Source organism: Rhinoderma darwinii, chromosome 10 (assembly GCF_050947455.1).
Source record: "Rhinoderma darwinii isolate aRhiDar2 chromosome 10, aRhiDar2.hap1, whole genome shotgun sequence".
Classification (NCBI taxonomy): domain Eukaryota; kingdom Metazoa; phylum Chordata; class Amphibia; order Anura; family Rhinodermatidae; genus Rhinoderma; species Rhinoderma darwinii.
In genome coordinates, this window is record NC_134696.1 from 58838904 (window position 1) to 58865844 (window position 26941).

The 26941-nt window shown below is 40.6% G+C and overlaps 1 protein-coding gene across 1 annotated transcript in view; it reads left to right on the forward strand.

The window, feature by feature from the left end:
• PRKCG (protein kinase C gamma) overlaps positions 1–26941 on the forward strand; it is a 565988-nt gene that overhangs the window by 482881 nt on the left and 56166 nt on the right. The window contains exons 11-14 of the mRNA XM_075839972.1: positions 13657–13830; positions 15231–15322; positions 17765–17827; positions 19696–19834. Coding sequence (XP_075696087.1) covers positions 13657–13830; positions 15231–15322; positions 17765–17827; positions 19696–19834 — 468 coding nt within the window. The remainder of the gene's footprint in view (positions 1–13656; positions 13831–15230; positions 15323–17764; positions 17828–19695; positions 19835–26941) is intronic.

Sequence of the window (26941 nt, forward strand, 5' to 3'; positions counted from 1 at the left end):
TGTTTCTTTTTACTTTTTGGTTATATTTTTTTCATATATTTTGTCTCTGCATTTTTTTCTGATGTTATGCCCAGTTTCCAGTGGATTGGTTTGCATGTACAAGTTTTAATATCATAGGAAAGATTTATTAATACTGTCAAACCATCCAAGAATTGTTATAGTTTCTCACCCAGTGCAGCGTGCGCTATATTAATCAGTAAGGTACATGCCCTGTTGATGAATATAGTACAGAAATGTAAATGCCAGCTCTGACCTTGAAATTGTGAAATTAGTAGGACAAAGTTTGACTCAGAAGCCTTGCCCACTTTTTCGAAAACATTCAGATGTGTCTACAGGTTGATATAGATGTGGAGGGATGGTACATATCTATTCACTTCACTATTTATTAGTTGCAATACATTGTTTTTGGACTTTACATATCACCACCTTTCAATTATGGGGTGTTACGGAAAGTGCTAGCCTTTATTGAAAATAGACTAGGCGTTCCATTTATTATTTTAGGTGATTTTAACAATTACATACACCCCTATTGGGAAAAGTTGAGGACGAATGGCGCATAAATGGATGGGCCTCTGACCCCTTTTCGTTCTTTTGCCTAAAACACCTCTCAAATAGACAATATTTGTGCCACTCTAGTTCCTATCATACCCTCTCATGCATAAATCTAGGGCTGGGATCTGGTACTGTGGTCAGAGATGTCTTTAAAACGGAATACTTATCTAGAGCACTTTCTGATCATTCTCCCCTGTTAATTACTGTGTCTATTTGCCAGAGTACTCGTCCCGGCAGGGACTTATGGAAAATGAATGCTTTTTGGCTGAATGCTATTGATACTTCTGTTCTAATTCAAGTCTTCACAGAATACTTCTCTGTTAGGGTATGTTCGCACGGCCTATTTACGGACGTAATTCGGGCGTTTTTGCCCCGAATTACGTCTGAAAATAGCGCCTCAATAGCGCTGACAAACATCTGCCCATTGAAAGCAATGGGCAGACGTTTGTCTGTTCACACGAGGCGTATATTTACGCGCCGCTGTCAAATGACGGCGCGTAAATAGACGCCCGCGTCAAAGAAGTGACCTGTCACTTCTTTGGCCGTAATTGGAGCCGTTATTCATTGACTCCAATGAATAGCAGCGCTAATTACGGCCGTAATGGACGCGGCGTTCAAGCGCCTGCACATGCCGGTACGGCTGAAATTACGGGGATGTTTTCAGGCTGAAACATCCCCGTAATTTCAGCCGTAACGGACGCCCTCGTGTGAACATACCCTTAATGTTGGGACAGCCAGTTCAGGAGTAGTGTGGAATGCTATGAAAGCCACATTAGAGGGTTGTCTTATAAAACTTAGTAGAGTAAAACTAAAGACACAACAATTAGGAAATAAGCTTCATGATAGGGTGAGAGATACAGAAGCAATTCATTGTTTCTGTTACTACTTCTGAGTCCCTGTTAATTGGCAGGAAGCTCAAATAATGTTGCAGGAGCATCTTATGGAAGTAGTTGATAACAAGAGATTGTTTTAGAGGCAGAGATTCTATGCAGAAGGGGGAAAAGCTGGTCATATGCTTGCCACTGTCGCTAAGGCTCAAGGGGGTCAATCTTTTATAGCAGCATTACTTGGGTGTCCTCTATCCCCCTGCTTTTTGTCCTAGCCCTTGAACCGCTAGTAATTTTGATTTGAGGGTCCCTGGACATAGTAGACTTTCAGCATGGAGCAAAAGAAGAGAAAATAGTGTTGATGCAGATGACGTGCTGCTTTTACTAGGGGATAATGGAGCCTCCTTGTTTGCAGCTATGTCCACTATTGACAGTATTTAAGTTTAACCCACGGTAATCGATGCACGGTCGGAGTAATCCATACTTTTTCTTCACAAAGAAGAATCCAGCACCGGCTGGTGAAGATTTTCTGATGAACCACCTCTCCAGGTTCTCCTTGACATACTCCAACATTGCCTGGAGGAGGATAAACCCATCCACGGGGAGGGGAAGTTTCAGGAAGCAACTCAATGAGACAATCGTAGGGACGATGAGGAGGAAGGACCTCTGCCTCCTTCTTGCTAAAGACATCCACGTAATTAGAATATTGTGGAGATAGTCCAGTGAGAGACAGGTAGTGGAGAAAGAACAGGACTAACCTGAGGCAGACAGTAATGAAGATATCTGGGACCCCATTGGAGGACCTCCCCAGAATCCAAACAGCAACTTGAGCGTGCTGGTGAAGCCATGGCAATGCCAGCAGGAGGGGGTTTCTTGCTTTAGATAGAACATAGAAAGTTATTAGTTCTGGATGAAGAACTCCTATTTGTAGTCTTAGTGGTTTGGTGATAGACAGGATAGGGTCCGGCAGAGGTTTCTCCAGGGGAACAGTAGCCAAGTGGAGACAGTCTAAGTCCTGCTGGATGACGTTTGCAGCTGCTCCAGAATCCAAGTAAGCAGGTACAGAGTGCGATCCTTCACTGGCGACACCAAAATAGAAAGTCTGGTAGAGAATTTAGTAGTCGTGGGAGACTCACCTATGATTGGCTTTCCAATCAAGCCTAGGTGCTGGAATTTGCCGGGTTTTGCGGGCATTGGCACATGAAATGTCCCTTGTGGCCACAATACAGTCGAACTTCTGCGTTGACATTCCTGGTCGGACAGTCGGAGTCTGTCTACCTGTATAGGCTCCTCCGGAAGTGCAGCAGGACAGGGCAGAAGAGGCCTTTGAAATTTGGGTGCCAGTCGACAAGACCTCTTCTCCAGACGAACTTCCAAAGTGCACTCTTGGATCCTCATATCGATCCGGGTTGCCAGATATTTTATGGCATCCAAGGTAGCAGGATGCTCTTGAGCTGCCAGTTCATCCTTAATATGAGAGACAAGGCCCTGCCAGAAAGTTGCCACTAAGGCCTTGTTATTCCAAGCCAGCTCCGGTGCCAGCATACACAAGGAGATGGCATACTCCCCTACAGTTGTTTCCCCTTGATTGAGGGTCAGCAGTAAGGCAGTGGCAGAAGAAGTTCGACCCAGTTCCTCGAACACTGTATGGAAAGTATTAAAAAAATGTGGCAGATCAGAAAATTCCAGGCCCTCTTGTTCCAAGATGGGGTTAGCCCATGCCGGGGCTTTGCTGGAGAGGAGAGAAATAAAAAAAGCAACTTTGGTCTCATCTGAGGGGAAGAGATGAGCACGTAACTTGAAGTGAATCGTACACTGATTGATGAAACCACTACAGGTCTTACAATCCCTGTCGTAGCGAGGAGGTAGAGGCAAGAAATTGCAGACCCAAGGCAGGCAGGAGGCATAGCATGTGGTGGGGCAGCGGGAGCAGCCAGACGAGGTTCAGGAGGAAGATCCAAACAAGTAATTATGGAGTTTACCATCTGTAGTAGTTGATCCTGGCATGTCTGGAAGAGGTCACACATGTCTGCCTGCATCACTTGGACTGTGGTTTTGAATTGACCAGCGGGATCCATGGCCTGAGCGTACTGTCACGGCTATGGATATGTGGACCCACTAGGCCGCTCCACCATAGCGGAGTAGCAGCTGGCCAAACAACAGTCAATAATAGTCTTTAGGACAAGAGTACATAGATAGAAGAATAGGCAGACACTTGGCGTAGCAGATGTTTGATGTAGCAATTGTTTGGTGTAGCAGACGTTTAAAGTAGCAGACACTTGGCACAGATGACACTCTCAACTCTGACACTAGACTTCGCACTGGAACAAACACAATTACTGGATACAGGATACGGGATATGGAAACACGGGATACAGGATACAACTAAGGGACCATTTGCAATAACGAACATAGGCAGACACAACAACGCTCAGGCAAGAAGGAAGAGGGCAGAGTACTTTTTATACAGCAGGGTGAGTAGGGATTAGATAGAGAGCTTTTTGTAAGTGCGCGCGCTGGCGCTTTAAGGATGAGCGCGCACGCACCCTAATCAGAGCAGTGGAACAGTGCGTGTGTTAAGGGGGCGTTTGATGGGTATTTGTGATTTAAATTGGGAAATTTTTAAATAAAAATACTTGATTTAAAAACAAACAAACATTCAGGTGTGTTCTATTGGGCCTTGACTTATATAGTCTAAATACTTTGATAAATTTACTCGTGTGTCTTTAAAGTAAACTTCCTGTGGGCGGAGCCTGACCGCTGTCTGTGATGGATGTCTGAGCCTGCAGCTCCTACTCTCCGGTGCACAGAACTCACCTTCTATGAAGCTTCATGAGTCCCACAGTAGTGAAAATCAGCAATAGAATAGGGGGAGAACCTACAGAGATTCCTAAATAAATGGAGTACTCTCTCTCCCACCGGGACAAGTAAGGTGGCACCTGAGGTGGCTGCTAAAGCGCTCGATGAATCCGACCTAGACACTGGAGCAGAAGGGAAACGTGGTGAGTCCACTACAAGTTTTATCTCTAAATCTTTCCTACGTAAAGCACTGATGCAGGCCATGAAGCGTGTTATGTCTGAACTGACGGAAATTAAAACAGAAATGCACCAGATGGGCCACATGGTTGAGGTACTGGAAACCACGGCAACTGATGTAAAAACTTTCTCTGGGGCCTTGGCTAACCAGGTCTCCTAGCATTTTGATGGTATCAATAAAGACCTCACCCTCATAGAGGATCAAGAAAATAGAAGTAGAAGAAAGAACCTAAGCATTAAAGGGCTTGTAGAGACCTGGGCTTCTGAGGGACTGCAAAAAGTCACTATGGAACTCTTTTCTTCCCTTCTTGGCCCATACAGGGCAGTTAAAGTCGTTATAGAAAGGATACATAGAGCTCTCAGGCCCAAGCCCAAACAAAATGACCCACCAAAGGATGTGATGTGTGACCTCTTATCCTATCTAGATACCTCTGCTATTCTCACCGCAGCATGAGAGAAAGATGATATAATGTATCGAGATGCTTAACTAGAATTTTTATCAGGACATAGCCCCTTCCACTTTAACTAAAAGATCGCAGCTGAAGCTGCTGTTAGATGCCCTCTGAGTATGTAACATCCAATATTCCTGGTGGTATCCCTTTGGACTTTCGATCTTAAGGAATGGCCGGCACCTGACATACCCCAAAGGTCTTGTACAAAGTGTGGTCCTCACTGGACATTGCTTCAATCTCTATTCCTTCGTGGCTACCGATCCAGACTGAGGATGATCTACCACCCCTTCCTACAATTGCACCATGGAGAATTGCTTCCAGAATGAAGACTTTAAGAAAGCATCGGCTAAGAATCCATCTGCGACCTGATAGACCCATTACAGACTTTCTCTGACCTGGTGTGTCGTGAGTGCACCTCTTGTTCCATTCTTTTGTCTCTTTATGTATCTAGCTGTGAAATTACAGGGCTGTTTTCAGGAGAAAACAGCCCCGTAATTTCAGCCGTAACGGCATGTGCAGGCGCTTAAACGCTGCGTCCATTACGGATGTAATTGGCGCTGCTTTTTATTGGAGTCAATGAATAACGGCTCCAATTACGCCCCAAGAAGTGACAGGTCACTTCTTTGACGCGGGCGTCTATTTACGCGCCGTCTTTTCACAGCGGCGCGTAAATATACTCCTCGTGTGAACAGACAAATGTCAGCCCATTGCTTTCAATGGGCAGATGTTTGTCAACGCTTTCAAGCCGCAATTTCGGACGTAATTCGGGGCAAAAACGCCCGAATTACGTCCGTAATTAGTGTGTGTGAACATACCCTTATCCTAACAGTGGACTTCAAGCTGGTAATGTACGATTTTGATGACAAGTATACATTTTTCTTTGTGTGGTTCTCCTCTTTCTGCTCTTTATTTTTTCTGCTCTACACTTAAGCTACTGTTCTTACTACAGGTTTATAATGGTTGTATTTTGTTGTGCTATACACTATCGATCCTATTCACCATCTCTATGGAAATAATTGCTTTATTTTCTAACTCTTGAGGACTGGGGATACATTCCCTCTTAATTGCAAATGACTCCAGGTGTTGTTAATCTTTGTACATACTCGATTGAGATTCTTACCCCCACCTTCTTTGCTTCTCTCATAACGTTAGCCCTATTGCGTTTGGAATCGAGAAGAGCAACTGTATTGTAGTGTCGAAGCTGCCCTACAGGCAAGAAGTTCCTATTGCTCTTTTGCATAGCCACCAGTTCTGTGGCCCATCTCCAGTCACACTACTATCCTAGGCGTCCCTTATTTCTATTCTACTTTTTTCTTCAACTCTCCCTTTTTAGTTGTGTCATCTCCTAATCCTACCCCCCATCCCTATACCACACTCATATGAAGTCTTCTGGACTCTTCTTCAAAGAAATCATATATATCTTGCGCTGCAATCACAGAGTCCAGAAAATGTTGCAGGATCTTGGGGGTATTAACATCTGGAGACACCACAATCCCTTTCTTTTTACTCCCCTACACAACTCTCCTACCAAAGATTAGATTACTTTTTTTCTTCTCCTCCCTAGGTTCTAAGATAGGCAATATTACGGTATCGGACCATGCCCGTGTTTTATATGTCTTCACAGTATCGCAACTCCCATGTAAAGAATGGAGGTGGAGATTAAACGAGTCACTGCTGGGCAATGACATTAACTTCACACAGATTACAGAACACCTCCAGTCCTTTTTTGATACTAACCTGTCGAGTGAAGTTGAAATGCCTTTAGTGTGCGAATCACACAAAGCATACATTATGGGTATTTTTATAGCTATGGGGTCGAGACGTAAAAAAAAACAAACACTAAAAGAAGTTGACATTTCACTTTCACAGATTGCTAAGGTGGAACGCATACACAAGTTGTCTAGGTTACGTCAGTCTCAGGTTGACCTCATAGCCCTGCATAAAAAGCTCAGGGATCTTTTGAACACTAAAACTGCCAAAAATCACCTGTAATTTAGACATATGATTTATGTCCATGGCAACAAGGGTGGGAAATTCAGGTTGGGTCTGTTTAGAAAAGACAAAGACCAATTCTACATTTATTCGATTAATAATGACGAGGTCCCGGGCCATACTATTTTTAAAGCCTCAGACATTGCTCAGGCATTGCAGACCTTTTTTTCTAATCTCTACAACCTTTCTGCCCCTGACTCTTCCCTCCAGACGTTCAGAGAGGGATGTGGCTCTCCAGACATCTCTATCCTCCCTGCACTGCCCCCCACTTGAAACAGATGTGGTTCTTAAACTGATGGCTCTGATACATAGATTTCCCCTGGCAAAAGTCTGGGCCCTTATGGTCTCTCCCTTTTTTATTATAAGAAATTTCAGGGATACACTTTTACCGCATTTGTCCATGTTATGCAACGCCCTTTTGAGTAGTAGATCCTGAAGCAGGCACAAGAGGCTCATATTGCCCTCATTCCAAACGTAGGAAAAGATCCCCAGTTGTGTAACAATTGCAGGCCGGTCTTTTTACTCAATTTGGACCTGAAAATTTGGGCAAAATTATTGTCATCCATGCTGCCAGATATTGTGCCTGCATTGGTAAGGGAGAAGCAGTCTGGTTTTGTAATAGGCAGAGAGGGAAAGGATCTAGCGGATAAAAGTAAGACGCCTTTGGACCTTCTCAAGATTGACGACGAGTAAGCATTTAATAGAGTTGATTGGAGGTTTATGGGGGCCTTCCTATTGCAATTTGGACTTCATCCAGACTGTGTATGTGCAATCTTCTCTCTTTACTCACAACCTCATTGTATATGGCACCCTATCTCCCTCTTTTGCAATCACAAATGAATGCTGCAGAGATGCCCTCTCTCCCCAACACTGTTCATATTGGTGATTAAAACCTTGATCCAATGCATCAGGCAGGATCAGTTGATCAAGGGCCTCGATCAAGGGCCTAAGGGATGGTGATGAGAAAATTTGCACTACCGCTTTTGAGGATGGCTTTTTTGTTTCTCTTTTCAAACGCCACGATTAGTCTCCCCAGGTTAATACATTTACTTGATTGTTTTGGGTCACTATCCAATTTTAAAGTCAATTTGGGAAAATCTGAACATATCGGTCCCTCCCAAGGACACCATGCCTCTACATACCTCCTTTGACACCTAGCGCACGCCCAGTTGTCTATTAAGAAACTAATTAGCATAAATCTAAAATTGCTCATAACTTGCTAAAAAAATGATCGTTTTTAAAAATAAACATTACAGTCCCGATCACATTATGTAGGAGATAGAGCACTTATAATCTGATGACAGAGCCTCTTTAAAGGAAAATTTCTAGACTTAACAATAACTTTGTGCTCCAGCCCTCGTCCACAAGGCACTCCTTTCTATTGTCCGGGGAAAAATAATTAAATGTCACCCTCTCAGATCCCGATACACGTTTTATACTACGCAATTCACATGGTTTTGCATCAGGTTGCAGGAGAATCATTACAAACATTTGACAAGGTTGTATAGACCACCTGAATTCCTTTATGCACATTCTTTGTCGATCTCAAGCCTCTGCTGGCAATGTCAGAAAAATATTGGTTCTCTGTCACATACAGTATATAGTGGCCCTGTCCCTTAATTGTGTCTTTTTGGAAACAAATTGATGTGGTGATATGTAATTCACCTTAGTTTGCTACCCTATCTCTCTCTTTACCAATGCCATTTCTTGTATGTATATTAACATATCTTGAAGATGTGCATTTATTTTGTTCTGACACATTGTTCGTAATAAGCAGGACTTTACAATCTTTTTATTCTTTGTATCTTTGAAAATTGAATAAATACAGTCTTGAAAAAGGGAGTTTGACGGCAGAATCAAACTACACAGGGTTACATGCAACTGTGAAGAAGCATAACGCACACCAATAGGAGTAGGTTCAAAAGAAGAATATTTATTTTATGCCAGTGTGTAACTTTTCTATCTGATCCCCGACCTTCATCAGGCAATGCAGTATACTGGGCGTGCCTGATGAAGGTCTGGGATCAGACCGAAACATTGCACACTGGCATAAAATAAATATTCTTCTTTTGAATCTATTCCTATTGGTGTGCGTTATACTTCTTCACAGTCTACAGTGGGTTGGGACCCTATCTATGCACCCATCGAACAACAATCATTTGTACCCATCAAATAATGGTACAAATGATAAATGGGAGATCTTAAAATCTATATTATTCAACTTATTTATTAATGATATAGAGGAAGGGATTAATAGCACTATTTCTATTTTTGCAGATGACACCAAGCTATGTAATATAGTTCAGACTATGGAAGATGTTCATGAATTACAGGCAGATTTAAACAAACTAAGTGTTTGGGCGTCCACTTGGCAAATTAAGTTTAATGTAGATAAATGTAAAGTTATGCATCTTGGTACCAACAACCTGCATGCATCATATGTCCTAGGGGGCGCTACACTGGCGGATTCACTTGTTGAGAAGGATCTGGGTGTACTTGTAAATCATAAACTCAATAACAGCATGCAGTGTCAATCAGCTGCTTCAAAGGCCAGCAGGATATTGTCGTGTATTAAAAGAGGCATAGACTCGCGGGATAGGGATGTAATAATGCCACTTTACAAAGCATTAGTGAGGCCTCATCTAGAATATGCAGTTCAGTTCTGGGCTCCAGTTCATAGAAAGGATGCCCTGGAGTTGGAAAAAATACAAAGAAGAGCAACGAAGCTAATAAGGGGCATGGAGAATTTAAGTTATGAGGAAAGATTGAAAGAATTAAACCTATTTAGCCTTGAAAAAAGAAGACTAAGGGGGGACATGATTAACTTATATAAATATATTAATGGCACATACAAAAAATATGGTGAAATCCTGTTCCTTGTAAAACCCCCTCAAAAAACAAGGGGGCACTCCCTCCGTCTGGAGAAAAAAAGGTTCAAGCTGCAGAGGCGACAAGGCTTCTTTACAGTGAGAACTGTGAATTTATGGAATAGCCTACCGCAGGAGCTGGTCACAGCAGGGACAGTAGATGGCTTTAAAAAAGGGTTAGATAATTTCCTAGAACAAAAAAATATTAGCTCCTATGTGTAGAAATTTTTCCTTCCCTTTTCCCTTCCCTTGGTTGAACTTGATGGACATGTGTCTTTTTTCAGCCGTACTAACTATGTAACTATGTAACTATGTAACTTTGTATAATCATAGTGCAATATTTATTCCTATAGGTAACAAGTATAAACAACTAAAATGAAACCCCACATGGTTTACACCTTCTGTAAAAAGGACAATATATGACAAAAAAAGGGCATTTGAAAAATAGAAATCCGACGGTACAGCTGTAGCCTTTGTAAATTACAAAGAGCTTAATAAAATCTGCAAAAAGTACTAAAAATCAGCAAAAATAATAAATGAAAGGCAGGTGGCCAAGTATAGTAAAACAAAGCCCAAAAAATTCTGCAAGTATGTAAATTTAAAAAAGCCAAGGTTTGAACATGTAGGACCCTTAAATAGTTGTAATGGGGAGTTGGTCAAAGGGGATCAAGAGAAGGCAGAGTTACTAAATGGGTTCTTCAGCTCTGTATATACAACAGAAGAAGGAGCAGCCGATGTAGATGGTGCCAGTGTTGTTAATATTATTAATATCAGTTGATATACTGAAATGGCTGAATGATATGGCCCAAGCTAAGTTAAATAAAATAAAAGTACACAAGGCCCCGGGACCAGATGGGTTACACCCTAGAGTTCTTAAAGAGCTCAGTTCAGTTATTTTTGTCCCACTCTTCATACTATTTAGAGATTCTCTAGTGACTGGTATAGTGCCAAGGGACTGCTGCAGGGCAAATGTGGTGCCTATTTTCAAAAAGGGCTCTAGGTCTTCCCCAGGTAATTATAGACCAGTTAGATTAACATAAATTGTGGGAAAAATGTTTGAGGGGCTATCGAGGGACTATATACAAGATTATGGGTCAAAAAATAGTATTACGACAGCCAGCACGGTTTTACTAAGGACAGAAGTTGTCAAACCAACCTGATTTGTTTTTATGAAGAGGTGAGTAGAAGCCTAGACAGAGGGGCCGCTGTGGATGTAGTGTTTTTGGACTTTGCAAAGGCATTTAACACTGTCCCCCATAGACGTCTAATGGGTAAATTAATGTCTATAGGATTAGAAAGTATAATAGTATGTCATTGGATTGAAAATTGGCTCAAGGACCGTATCCAGAGAGTTGTGATCAATAATTCCTACTCTGAATGGTCCCCGGTTTTAAGTGGTGTACCCCAGGGTTCCATGCTGGGACCACTATTTTTCAATTTATTTATTAATGATATAGAGGATGGGATTAATAGCACTATTTCTATTTTTGCAGATGACACCAAGCTATGTAGTATTGTTCAGTCCATAGAAGATGTTCGTAAATTACAAGCTGATTTGGACTAGGGATGCACGATGCATCGAAACTTAGATACTGTTTCGATACTCTGCATCCCTAAACGGTTCGATACCGCTATTTCATGTATTTCGATACTTAGCTGTGCAGCGCACAGCTCAGTATAGTAACACTTGAATGTATGAGAGCGGGGTTTGCGGCTGTGTAATACAGCCATTGCCCCGCTCTGACAAGTCTGCGCCATCAGGATGATGCGATACGGCCAGCGCTACACTAATAAGCGGCGGCACTGAAGAAAGAACATGGCGGGCGGACTACAAAACAGCCCCTGTGTTCTGTCCTCAGTACCTGAACCGCCGCTTATTAGTGCAGCGCTGGCTGCATCACCTCATGCTGACCGCGCGCGCACTTCCTGTCAGGAGTGGGACAATGGCTCTATAACGGCGGAGATCAGAGAAATCTCTCATCTTCGCCGCTATTCCCCTGAATTCTGCCATCAAAGCTGACTGCAGCATTCAAGAGGAAAATGAGAAGGGGGGATGCCCCTTGGATCGCATCACAGGAATCCCTGTGATGCGATTGAGGGACATACCATATATGGGCAGACAGCCCAGGGTCCATTGAAGGACCCCAGGGCTGTTCCACCATATTTCTTGTTGTTAGGGCATACTTAGGTATGTCTTAACAACTGCCTGAGTACTATCCGTACACAGGCTAATGTACTGTAATACAGATATATGCCAGTACATTAAAGATTAAAAATAAAGTAAAAACAAAGTAATGTTAGATTTAAAAAAAAAAAATACACATAGACCTTTTTTACAATAAACATTAAAATAAGTCTCAATACATAAAATATACACATATTCAGTATTGGCGCGGCCGTAATAACCTGCACAACTATTTTTTTGCATAATTTATGATGTTTAAGATTTAAAAATATAAAATAAACACTGCTTTTTTTCACTTATTAATGTGAGGCACGAGGTGTGATGCATTTAACCTCCATGTTCCTCGCATTAATAGTAATTAATCCCATCATGTACCTTACACATTAACCCATTATGACTGAGAAACATGATGGAATTAATCATGTGAGGCACATTCAAAATTCATCACACCTCGTGCCTCACATCAGAAAACGAAAAAACTTTTTTTTTATTACTGTTGGCAAAGTATCGAATTGGTATAGAAATCGCAATACTAAACGAAGTATCGGTATCGAAGTCAAAATTCTGGTATCGTGACATCCCTAATTTGGACACACTAAGTGTTTGGGCATCCACTTGGCAAATGAGGTTTAATGTAGATAAATGTAAAGTTATGCATCTGGGTACCAACAACCTGCATGCATCATATGTCCTAGGGGGAGCTACACTGGGAGAGTCACTTGTTGAGAAGGATCTGGGTGTACTTGTAAATCATAAACTAAATAACAGCATGCAGTGTCAATCAGCTGCTTTTAAGGCCAGCAAGATATTGTCATGTAATAAAAGAGACATGGACTCGCGGGACAGGGATGTAATATTACCACTTTACAAAGCCTTAGTGCGGCCTCATCTAGAATATTCAGTTCAGTTCTGGGCTCCACTTTATAGAAAGGATGCCCTGGAGTTGAAAAAAATACAAAGAAGAGCAACGAAGCTAATAAGGGCATGGAGAATCTAAGATATGAGAAAAGATTAAAAGAATTAAACCTATTTAGCCTTGAAAAGAGACGACTAAGGGGGGGACATGATTAAATGGCACATACAAAAAATATGGTGAAATCCTGTTCCATATAAAACCCCCTCAAAAAACAAGGGGGCACTCCCTCCATCTGGAGAAAAAAAGGTTCAATCTGCAGAGGCGACAAGCCTTCTTTACTGTGAGAACTGTGAATCTATGGAATAGTCTACCGCAGGAGCTGGTCACAGCAGGGACAGTAGATGGCTTTAAAAATAGGCTTAGATAATTTCCTAGAACAAAAAAAATATTAGCTCCTATGTGTAGAAATTTTTACCTTCCCTTTTCCCATCCCTTGGTTGAACTTAATGGACATGTGTCTTTTTTCAACCGTACTATGTAACTATGTAACCTAGTGCTATCTGAACCATCGATATAGACATGCAACAATATAATTATTTTTTTCCAAGATTATGTGTCAATTTGTTTCATTTATTTGACATGTATTGGAGCTGTAAAAAAGTTGGCTGCAAAAGGTTCACATATTGTTTTAGTGCTGTGGTGAGATTTCATTTTGTTGGTGGATATACTGTGGTTTTGCCGGGACTGGTATGAGGACCCATCATGCCAGCAGAAGAGAATGCCAGAACCTTGCTCCAAGACATCTGCTGTCCTGGAAGGGAAAGTGATATTTGGTCTTAACTGCTAAATTTCATCTTGTACATTTTCTATTTTGTGCCCTTTATTTTAGGTTATGCTGGCTGAGAGGCGTGGATCTGATGAACTGTATGCCATTAAAATTCTCAAGAAGGATGTAATAATTCAGGATGACGATGTGGAGTGCACTATGGTTGAGAAACGCGTTTTAGCTTTGACTGACCGACCACACTTTCTCACACAGCTCCATTCCACATTCCAGACTGTGGTATGATTTATCAATTTGATTTTTGGTATGCTTTGTATGTATATTTTTATTTCTTTATTTTTATTTTTTTTCAAACTTCTCTATATAACATCCTTAAAGTCTATGTAAACCTTTGAGCACTTATTCTTTTTTTTTTTTTTCATAAAACCATGAATTATAGTGCTTAATGCAACCTTTGAATTGTTTTGGTTTTTTTTGTACATTTTTTTGTACTTTTTGAGATGCACCTTCTGTGTATACTGGATACAATCTTGCGCTGAAACCCGAATCCGTCAGCTTAGCGGAATTGATGACTTCGGTGACAGTGGGTCCTGTGTGTCTCTGACACGCAGGATCCAGCTGTTATCGATCACATCTACGTTCATGACAAAAAGCAATTCAAAAGTTGCATTAAACATCATAATACACTGTTTTGTTTTTTTTTAATTCTTCAAAGGTTTACGTAGCCATTGCATACAGTCAAATAGGGGAATAAACATATTGTAAGCAAATGATGAGCGAGGGGCGAGGGGAAGACGAAAAATCAAAAAAGGGAAAAATGAGGAGGGAGGGAATAAATAGCAAAAGTAACAAGAGCATCATAATAGTAATCACAATCAAAGAACTGGTCATGGGTGTCTAGAAGACACCCGGAACCCGCACCAATCAGCTGCTCTCGCTTTCTCTGGGCACCGGTTGTCCATGCCAGAAGCAGATGGCTCCAGTCACAGTATAGCGGCCGTGCTGCAGCTCTGCTCATATTCAAGTGAATAGGAGCAGAGCTGCAGGTCTTTAGCATGGCCGCTATGCAGTGTACGGAGTCATCTGCTTCCATCTCTGAACACTGCATAACATCCGGTGCCCGGAGGCAACCGGAGCAGCTGATCGGTGCGAGGTCCGGGTGTCGGACCCTCACTGTTTATATACTGATGACTTTTCCTGTGGATATGTCATCAGTATGAAAATCTGACCCATGCCCGGACATCCCCTTTAATTGAAACTTCCTATCCCGTCAAGTCAAGAGCTTTGTCTGTATGTTTTTATCATAATTCCATGGCAAAGATATCAAGGTTACCATGCAATTACTCAAAAAAAGCAGCGTAAGGCATAAAAGGGAGAATCAGTCTGAGGGGGTATGTCTTAAACAAACAGGGTTTGTTTAAGACTCTACACTTTATTTGCAGCCAAGAATAACATGTAGTTTAGCTGCAGTAACTCGTCACACCTAAAAAAAAATTCCCCAAAACTATTTCGCAGACATCATTTAACCGAATACTTGAGAGAGATGATTGTAAACTAACATTCTTTAAAAAAAATGAATCCAAATAAATGGGCTGTTTACTTCTTCCCTGCTTCAGAAATATCTAAATGTAAAATAGCATATTCAAAATGTTCTAGTAGTGCTGTTACTGTCATTCTAGGATCGTCTTTATTTCGTAATGGAATATGTGAATGGTGGAGACCTTATGTACCACATACAACAAGTTGGAAAGTTCAAGGAGCCCCATGCTATGTAAGTGATTGAAAGTTGTCTGGTTTAAAAAATCTAATTTGAAATGATCTAATAGGAAATTTGAAGTGTATAGATGGGGGTCCTCCATTCAGGGCTTTAAGCCAGAGCAGAGAGTCAATACAAAGAGCATTTCTTGCTTTGGTAGAACCGGGGCATACAGGAACAATTTCTTGTACGCAGGTGTAACGGTCTGATTCCTACAACGGTACAATTTCATCTATAGGTTTGGTTCGGATCGAGGTACTCAGTTGGCCACATGATGCAGTTCACTGATAGATGTGGCTAAAAGTGTAGAGATGCAGCTTCTATGTATAGTAAATGCATAGAAGCTGCATCTGGAAAAGTAAATACAATTTTTTATCAAATTCAATTACTTTATTATTTTTTAGAAATAATTATGTTCATTTATTTAAAAAAAATTCTCCCAAAAGGTTTTCATGGCCTTTAAGGCTCTGTACAAAACAGCCGTAATACAACTGTGTGCATGAGACATTTATTGTTAATGACACAGTTTTCCCCATTAAATCAATATAACAAAACCACGTCAAATAAGGCATGCTGCAGTTTTCAAAAAAGCACTGTTTGGTTTTCATCATATTGGGGAGATTTATCAAAACTGTATAACAGTAAAACTGGCCTTCTTGCCCATAGCAGCAAATCACAATGCAGCTTTCATTTTTCCAGAACAGTTTAAGAAATGAAAGCTGAGCTCCGGATTGGTTTCTATGGGCCAGTGTTTTCGTCACAAAGTTTTGATAAATTCTTGAGGGTATGTTCACACGCTGAGTCAAAAACGGCTTAAAATTACGGAGCTGTTTTCAGAGAAAACTTTTTTGGGGATGTTTTTCTAGACGTTTTTAGAGCTGTTTTTCTATTGACATAATGAAAAACAGCTCCAAAAATGGCGCAAGAAGTGACATGCATCTTCTTTTTACGGGGCGTTTTTTTTTTGAGCGCAGTCTTTTGAAACAGTCGGCGCATGCGCAGTAGAGCGCATGGCAAGATGGCCACGCGTTCCACTAAGAGGATTAGGAAGGAGGCATGGAACGCACATGGTCGCACTGAGCGTCGTCAGAGGTGGCATTTCCTAGGAGACGGAAGATGCAATCTCCTATGTCGCCGTGTAAGTGTACAAATGCCGGTACCTAGAAAATTTGTGTTGATGAGTACGAATTTAAGGGGAATAAACAGTATGAGATGGGATGTGTGGCTGGACAGAAAAATTAGGTCCAGATTGTGTTAGGAACATTTTGATGGGATGATGTGACGGACAATCAAGGAAAATGTATCTATAGGGAAGCAATTTGGGAACAGAATTCTGTGTGGTGGAGGGTGATGAAATAAACTTACTCTACTATGCCCTATTATACAAAGGATACAATGGAAGTGTCGTCTAGGTCAGATAGACATAAAAGCAGTCTCCATTGCGGTACAGTAAGGCTCAGCGAGTCTAGGATGGGAATAGAATATATATTAGTTCATGATAAAGTCAGCTGAAACAACATCCGAAACACAATGTGATCAAAATTTGCTATTATGCTACAGAGTTAAAATGACACATGAAAATAGACATAACCTGGTAGATGTACTTTAAAGGAAACTACTAATTTCATATTCCCTGTTAAGTCCTTTAGGTTCCAGAGTCTGGAGTTTGTGTATTCCCTACGCTTTAGGTGTTTGATTCTGTCGCCTCCACTTCTGGGCGCTGGAACGTGCTCAATCACTTGAAACATCAGTTGTGAGATGTTGTGTTGATATTTAGAAAAGTGTGCAGGGATGGGTAGTAGCATTTTTCCACAGCGTATATTGGATTTGTGTTGGCCAATCCTGTCTTTAATGCGTTGTGTGGTTTCCCCTATATATGCTAGGCCGCAGGGACATTTAATCATATATATCACGAAGTTGGTATTACAGTTGAAATAGTCACGGACAGGAATGCCCTGGCCAGAAAGAGGGTGGTGAATTTTGTCACCCCTGATGATGTGTGAGCCCTGAAGACAAGACCTGCATGGAAAAGTTCCCATCTTGGGTGTATTAAGTAATGTCTGTCTAGAGGGTCTCATGGATGAGCAGACGTCTTCTCTAACAATTTTGTCCCTAAGATTTTGTTTTTTTTTGGAACATGGGAGAAAAAATATGAAAAATTACTGCAGCAGCCAAAACACAAATACAATTACATGTATGGACATAACCTAATGAACTTACAATACGATCCTTATTACGGAGTTTCTCCTTAATGTGTAAGTAGTCATATGTAGAAGGACGAGTGATGAATGTTGATCAGTCTCCATCTGTATTGCTGTCACACAATATATTTTATATCTCTCTGCCTTTATTAGTAGGAGTCGTTTTCCAGCATTTGATGCTATGGTCTTGTTTCCTGCATATGAACCTTTCATTGAATACTGTCCCTTACTTACAGTATGTTGTGTCTATTTGTAGGTTCTACGCCGCTGAGATCGCCATCGGACTCTTTTTCCTCCACAATAAAGGAATCATCTACAGGTATTCATTAAACATCACAGAGAGAAGGACAAACAACTAAAATTTGCATTAAATGGGTTGCTGTAGTCGCTCTCCATAGTTTTGAATGGGATGTGCGCATTCAGCTGTTTCTAATAGCCCTGGCAGTAAAAAAGGGATTGTCGTGGGGTGAACCCTATAAAACAAAAGCCAACTTCAAATGCAGCATGATTTTAAAACAACATGTAGAAGACAGATTTTTACTAGGTTTACTTTTGGGATTACAAATTGTGGTGTGGTGCGATAAAAAAAGATATTAGTATTACATACCTTCCATCAGAAATCCCAAAAATGTGGGAATTTATTGCTAATATTAGGCTACTGGCTGGAAGTTAATATTTGTAGATAATTTTCATGGCACTATCCACATACCTAAAATAAAAGTAATTACCTTAGTTATGTAATTTGTGATGGAAGTGATGACAAGGGAATACCTCCCTGTTCTTGTATATGGTGGGATTTGTAAGGGGGGTATTCCGTATATCAATTATGAATGTCCCCTTCTGTGCCTGCTGTCTGTAGTGAAGTGGTTTGTGTGTCGCTCATCTGTTTCCCCTGTGTGTCCCCTCTGAGTGTATCTTGTCTGTGTGTCCTGTCTGCGTTTAACACTTATGGTGTGGGTTGACTGAAAGGGGAGGAGTTATAGGGAGGCGGTCTCTGGAAACAGTGGCAGTTAGTGAGGCGCCATTTTGAGTGATAAGGAGTTCCTGGTAACACTGCTCCCAATAGTGTGTGGGAATCCATGAGTCCTTGACCATACGATATAGAGGCAGATTGTGCTGCGGCTGCATAGGAAAATTGTCCTCCAAATTGGTATTAAGGGACGGTATACTGTAGAGTCTCAATCAGATTACTACAAATAGGTCACCTGTCTTGTGACTAGTGACCGCTTAGGGGATCTGGGAAAAAGGTAGTGACTAACTATCGCAAGGACCCACCGCAGCATATGCTGCCATTGTAGTGGGGGGCCCCACAGTGACCCAAAGAGTCACAAGCGGAAGGAGAGCAAGAGTGACATGCTCACACACCATACATAGATCAAGGTGGGACTCGGGTGAGGTTGACATCTCGGACCACAGTTGTATACCGCTTCTTCAGTTCAAGTGCCTAGAAGGGTGCATGAGTTGTCAAATAAACCAAATGTTGAAGCAATCTTGTGTGCCTATATCTATATTCTTATCAGCCCCCTGTTACATTCTCAGCATCCGGACCCCAACTGATATAAACGTTTAATAATGCAAGGAAAAGGGGAATAGTTGTACTTGGACCTTTGAAAAATGAGAGCGGGATCTGATCGGTTCCTATGATAACTACTCCCCTTTTCCTTTTCACTACTTTTTCTAAAAATCTACTATTTTGTTTTAAAATTTAATGTGATGCATTATAGATAAATTACTATGTGTCTGTACTATACACCTAAGGCATTACTGCAATTATAACATATCACAAGCACTTGTTACAGTAAATGGAGATGACACATGTAAATGCATCACAGGCATTGACATATTATGTTACATCTAAAAGTTTCAAGCTTTATTTTAAGGACTGTGTAGAAGATCCATAGTACCCAAAGTCTCTGAGCAGTGGCACAGGGGTACGGAGACATTACAGAGTGCCACAGTATAATTATTTTAATTATCTTTCCTATCATAAATCCTCTTACCTATGAGAATATAAATTATGGTGCAACATCTATAACCATAAGCTACCCATTCCATGCTTTTGTGTTGAGTATAGTATCCACATACTTTATGTTCTTGTTAGAAGATTTTTAATGTACCAGTATGTTCTGCTAACATATCATGGCCTATTTACTCCAATCCCTGATGATATGTCTGTTCTGTATGCAGAGACTTGAAGCTAGATAATGTCATGCTGGACGCTGAGGGACACATTAAAATCACTGACTTTGGAATGTGTAAAGAGAACATTTTCAGCGGTGCCACTACTCGCACATTCTGCGGGACTCCTGACTACATAGCTCCAGAGGTAATTGTATTGTATGTCTATAAATGTCTCTAGGCTCCTAGAAGGCTAAACAAGCTAAAATGTAACCTTTAATAATATACAACTAAGATAGTCGACCCTCAAAGATCACCTACCAAGCAATTCCTGTTACACTCTAGTGTCTCCCCAAAAGGGGCGACCACAACCTCCGCCATGTCCCTAGTGGAGCCCTGTGGTGACCCTACAACTGTGCTACCAACTGCCAATCAGGGCATGTAAAATAGGAAAAAAGGACGGGGCTTGCTAGTATTTGGGGTAAACAAACTGCACAAAAAGGCATATATATATATACAAACAAAAAAGAGAAAAACGTAAAAACGATAATAATAGTTTATAGAATGTATCAGAATATAGATAAAATCAGATTTTCAAAACAGAAAATCAGTGTTAACCCCTTAATGACCAGCCTAATTTAGACCTTAATGACCAAGCCATTTTTTACGTTTTTCCATCGTCGCATTCCAAGAGCTATAACCTTTTTATTTTTGCGTCGACATAGCCGTATAAGGTCTTGTTTTTTGCGGGACAAGTTGTACTTTTTAATAGCACCATTTTGGGGGACATATTATTTATTGATTAACTTTTATTAACTTTTTTTTGGGGGGAATAGAAAAAAACCTGAAATTTCGCCACTCTTTTTCGCGTCTTAAATCAACAGCGTTTACCGTGTGATATAAATAACACAATAACTTTATTCAGCGGGTTGTTACGATTGCAACAATACCAAATTTGTATAGTTTTTGTATGTTTTACTTTTTTTACACAGTAAAAACGCTTTTTTTTCAAAATGATTTGTTTTTGTGTCTCCATATTTGAAGAGCCGTAACGTTTTTATTTTTTCGCCGATGCGGTCGTATGAGGGATTTTTTTTTTGCGGGAAGACTTGTAGTTTTTATTGGTACCATTTTGGAGTAGATGCGACTTTTTGATCTCTTTTTATCACATTTTTTTTAAGTCAGGATTCACAGAAAACAGCAATTTTTCCATAGTTTTTTATTAATTTTTTTTACGGCGTTCACCATGCGGGTTAAATAATGTAATAGATTTATAGTCGGGGTCGTTACGGACGCGGCGATACCAAATATGTGTAACTTTTTTACTTTATTTTGTATTTTTAATAGTAAAGCATTATGTATGGGGAAAAGCTGGGTTTTTCATTTTTTTCACATTTTTTTTTTAAATTAACTTTATTAAACTTTTTTTTCACTTTTTTACTAGTCCCACTAGGGGACTATAATATGCGATTCTCCGATCGCTATTATAATACACTGCAATACTTTTGTATTGCAGTGTATTACTGCCTGTCCGTTTAAAACGGGCAGGCATCTGCTAGGTCATGCCAGAGGCATGATCTAGCAGGCATTCGCTCCAGGCAGACCTGGGGGCCTTTATTAGGCCCCCGGCTGCCATTAGAGACACAGACACTCGGCGATCGTATCGCCGGGTGTCGGTGGGAGAGAGAGGGAGCTCCCTCCCTCTCTCCAAAACCACTCAGATGCGGTGCACGCTATTGCGCACCGCATCTGAAGGGTTAAACAGGTGAGATCGATACTAATATCGATCTCACCCGGCAGAGCAGGGACGCTCCCAGCCCTCAGCTGCCTCTAGCAGCTGAGAGCAGGGAGATTTGACGCTCCCTGCTCTGTTTACTTTATCCTGATGCAGTGCCGTAAAAAAGCATATGCATCAGAATAAAGCCCGTTAGTGGCCGCCGTTAAAAGGCGTATTGGCGGTCACTAACGGGTTAAATGACCCAAACATTTTCAAAATAAAATAGTTTTTATTGAGACATGATAAAAATACAAAATATAGTTAATAGCATAAAAAATGAAAAAATGGATTCAAATATAAGTCCTCACAGTAAAGAAAATACTGAGTGGGCTACTGGCCATAACATCTATACCATACCGAAGTACATTGTAAATAAATAGCCATGGTGAGTCACATAACAAAAAATAAACAACTGTGAAATAGACCATCAGAATCGATAAAACTGGCAAGGTAGCCAAAAAAAGAATAAAAGAGAAATTGACAGACCATGCAGATATTCAATGGGGTAAAGAGTAGCGATGTGCCAGGAGCCCACTTACACCCAACGCGTTTCGCTACCAGGCTTCGTCAGGGGAAAAAGGATCTTCATCCATTTCCACCTGACGAAGCCTGGTGGCGAAACGCGTTGGGTGTAGTGGGCTCCTGGCACATCGCTACTCTTTACCCCATTGTATATCTGCATGGTCTGTCAACTTCTTTTTTATTAATTTTTTGGCTACCTTGCCAGTTCTGTCTATTGATTCTGATGGTGTATTTCACAGTTGTTTATTCTTGTTATGTGACTCACTATGGCTGTTTATTTACAATGTACTTCTGTATGGTATAGATGTTATGGCCAGTAGCCCACTCAGTATTTTCTTTACTGTGAGGACTTATATTTTAATCCATTTTTGATGCTATTAACTGTATTTTGTATTTTTATAATTTCTCAATAAAAACTATTTTATTTTGAAAATGTTTGGGTCATTTAACACTGATTTTCTGCATATGTGTTTAAACTATGACTTTGGTGTTTGACCAAATTATTCTATTGATGCTCTTTTTTGGTGTTACTGATATTCAAAACAGTTGACATCTCAGTTAGATTGCAGGCGCTTCACAGATTCTGACGCTCTTTATTTTTTTCTTCTAGCCCCCACCGTTCCTGAGATATCGGTGCCATTCGTTTTGGTGCCCAATATGCAAATTAGGACTTTGACTGTCAAGTGGGTGGATAAGACCTGTCACTTTATACAGTTAAACAAAGTTTTTTAATATATGTATGAAAAAGATATTAAAAGATAAAAAAAAAAAAACATTTTCCCCAAGCGTAGTTTAAAAAATAAATAAAAATAAACATAACTGGTATCACCGCATCCATACAAGTCGGAGCTATTGCAATTAAAAATTTGTTGACCTGCACTCTGAATGCAGTAAAAGAAAAAATAAATTAATGCTAGACTTGCTGTTTTTTGGTCACCTCATTGCCCACTAAAATTTAAATAAAAAGTGATAAAAAAAGTCTTAAGTACCCCAAAATAGTACCAATAGAAACTACAGCTCTCCCAGCAAAAAAATAAGCCCTCACTCAATCGACGGAAAGATAAAAAAGTTTGGCTCTCAGAAGATGGCGACACAAAAGGAATTTGAACAACTTTTTTTCCTTGTAAAAGTAGTAAAACATAAATAAAAACCCATAAATTTGGTATTGCCGCAATCATATTGACATGCATAATACAATTAACATGCCATTTTTACCGCACGGTAAACGCAGCAAAAATGAAACCCCAAAAAATGGAGGAATCACTGTTTTTTTTTCCCATTCCACCTCAAAAAATATTTTTTTCCCAGTTACCCACTGCATTATATGGTACAATATATGGTGCCGTGAAATTCCACAACTCGTCCAGCAAACAACGAACACTCATACGGTTATATCGATGGGAAAAATAAAAATGTTATGGCCTTTGGAATGCGGGAGGGAAAAATTTAAGTGGCGGCAAGGGGTTATTATTAGATATCATCTTGATTCTGATATGTTTTTCTTTTTGTTTGTGTATAGGCGCCTTTTCATGCAGTCTGTTTACCCCACTTACTGCCCAGTCCACATTTTTTCCTATTTTACGTGCCCTTATTAAAATTTGGTAAAACAGTAGTAGGGTCTACACTGGTAGAACTAGTGTAGGGCCCCACTAGGGAGAGGGTGAAGCTCGAGGGTGCCCCTTTTGGGACGGGTGATCTGTTTAGTCAGAACAATACTACGGTGCAACAGGGATTGCTTAGTAAGTTATTTTTTAGGATCGACTGTCTTAGGTCTAATTCACACGAGCGTGTTCGGTCCGTAATATACGATCCGTGTGTCGGCCGCATTTCCCGGACTAAACACACTGCAGGGAGCCGGGCTCCTAGCATCATAGTTCTCTATGACGCTAGGTGTCACTGCCTCTCCATGGAACTACTGTCCTGTACTGAAAACATGATTACAGTGCGGGACAGTTGTCCCGCAGCGATGCAGTGACTCCTATCGTCATAGATAACTATGATGCTAGGAGCCCGGCTCCCTGCAATGTGTTCGGTCCGGGAAATGTGGCCGACACACGGACCGTATATCACGGACCGAACACGCTCGTGTGAATTAGGCCTAAGTTGTATATTTTTTAAATTTAAAGTGGATGTCCAGGCACGGGGCAGGTTTTTCATACTAATGACCTATCCACAGCTCTGTTGTATTATTTCTTGACACTGGGGTATCTTTGCCTCTGTAATTTTTTGCTCTCTTTTGAATCCCACCAGCTATAATACTGGGGTTTCCAAGCACTTAATTTATTGGATCTGTGAGTGTTTTAAACTCCTAGAACCTAAACTTGTAGCTTTATTGAGTTGTTTAGTTTACTGTTCATGGATCTATCTTTCTCCAAAAATGCATTCATGTCAACCATAGAATAAGTGGACAGAAAAAAAGTTTTATTTTCTTTTAGTATTAGGGAAGAATATTGGATGATGTGGATATGTAATTTAGGGAGAGTGGGCAATCAGGACAGGGCTGCAAGAACAAAGTCTGAGAAGTTACTGGATGACATCATTGCAGGAAGCTGGGTGATGAAATGTTGTGAATTTGAAAAGTTGCATGTTGTTCTGCCTCTTTACTTAATCTTATAGGTCAGAATTCATGTATTTAAATATAATATACAGCTATAAGGGTATGTTCACACAGAGTTTTTTGCAGGCAGAAAAATCTGCCTCAAAATTCCTTCAGGATTTTTGCATTGTTTTTCACTGCTTTTTTGGGCCGCGGCCATTGAGCGCTGCGGGCAAAATAAGCAGCGAAAAACGCTTTCTCTGCCTTACATTGATTTCAATGGGAGGTCAGAGACAGAACCACAGGAAGAAAGAGCATGTTGCTTTTTTTTCCCCCGTGAGTGGTTTTTCCGATCGCGGGAAAAAAATCCTCTGCCTCCCATTAAAATCAAATTAAAATGGGAGGCGATTTTGGTAGTTTTTTGGGGTGGTTTCCGACGCGGTTTCCACGTCAAAAACAGCGCCAAAAAACTCTGTGTGAACAAACAACACAACCGACCACATTGCACGTCAATTGAGTCTATCGTGTGCCTCTGGTACCCGTCACATAACGGATCCGGCAGAGCTTCACGGCTTTGGTTATAAAAGTTTGGATGTGTACAGAGCTTTATATATGTATATTTATAATACAATAAAAAAATTATTGTATAATATAAATGAAAACAAAAATTTATAATGCAACGGTTATTGTAAATATGAAAAATAATAGTTTTTACAGATGTAATACGTAATGAAAACCACTAGATGGCACATTTTATATACTATGAGCAGTATAGCTACGTATAGCCACTACCTTTTTTGCTTCTTATAGGAGACTACTTAAAGCACTAATGTCTTTTTCAGAAATGTCGATGAAGGTGTAAAAAGTGTCTAAAACAACAAATTTGTATGTATTCCACTTTTTGGAATTCTAGCACATTATGCTTAATACGTTTCCATCGATTTGTGGGATTTGCAGAGCTTTTGTCTGTTTATGCCATTTTGAAACAATATGTGTGTGTTATATAATAATCTGGTAAAAAAAATATTTATGTTAATTACTGCTCCAGTATACACTCCAATGGTACTAAAACACATATCCATAGGCTATGGCTATCAAGAATTTAATATGGTATCATTTTGGGATAGGGCTCTGGTACTAGCTATTTAAACATTGATTTCATCTCTTTTATTAAAGAAGAATTCCAGTTTCATTTCTATGTGTCACTACATAATTCTTGTGAGAGAGAGACAAAATAAATCATATCAGACTTGGATAAAAAGCCTATTTTAGAGATAAAATATAATATAACGTGATTGTTGGAACCACTTTCTATCCAATTGGCAGTGTTTATCGTAAAAAAAAAGCCTGACAGAACTACAGGGAAGTTACATTCAAAAATACTGCAAGCACCATCAGCCAAGCACAGGCATTGATTATAGATGTCAGTATTTTGTAAAGACTGTTCACATAGTCTGTCTGTTATTGAAATTGCTTCCTTTACTAGTGGACCTTTTATCAACATGTACTGTATATATGTATGGATGCCTGTGTGTAAACCAACAATAATCCCTTCAAAACCTACACCCAGTTCATTGTATCTAGTATTACATTCAAAAGAACACAAAGTTCATCTAAAATTACAGTGACCACATAATACTGTAATGCTGTGCCAAAATAAAAGCCTGATTCAATGCTCACATCATAGTGCCATACACTTTCCTTCATACAGTACCCACAATGCACTTTATTCAGTTGCATAACTACCATACTAGCAGCCATAGTGGCTGCTACGGGACCCATGCTCTCCCATCTACTCATCATGCGCAGGGACGGGGGTCACTGAATAACGCCGGCCTACTCAAGGATCCCGTCTTAGCTGATTCGCTCCGTTCGTCCTGGAAACGGGACCTAGGTACTATGGCGCTATCTATAAGGAGGGGGGCTATATGGTGCTCTCTACAGGTGGGGGGCTGTAGGGTGCTATCTACGGGAAGGGGGCTACATGGCGCTATCTAAAGGGGGGCTGTATGATGCTATCTACAGGGGGGGCTGTATGACGCTATCTACGGTGGGGCTGTATGGCACTATCTTCAGGGGGGCTGTATGGCACTATCTACAAGTAGGGTGAGACACTGTCTACATGGGGGCTGTATAGCACTGTCTATAGGGGGCAGTATCTACAAGGGTGGGCTGTGTGTGGCATATAGGGGTGGGCGGGCCCCAGTCAAAAGTTTGCTATGGGGCCCAGTCTTTCCTAGTTACGCCCCTAACTTTATTGTAAACAGTGCAGCCATTCAGTGCACAAATAATAGAACCATCCATTGTACCCATACAATAGTGCCAACAACAGGGTTCTTGTAGTAGTGCCAGCCACATTGACCCTGTAACTGGACCTTCCACGGTGTACATTCTTTATAACTTCCTCTAAGATACAATGTGAAGGATGCAGGAAAAATGGCAGCATGCTCAGCTGGAGTAGGGGTGGTTGACTAAGCATT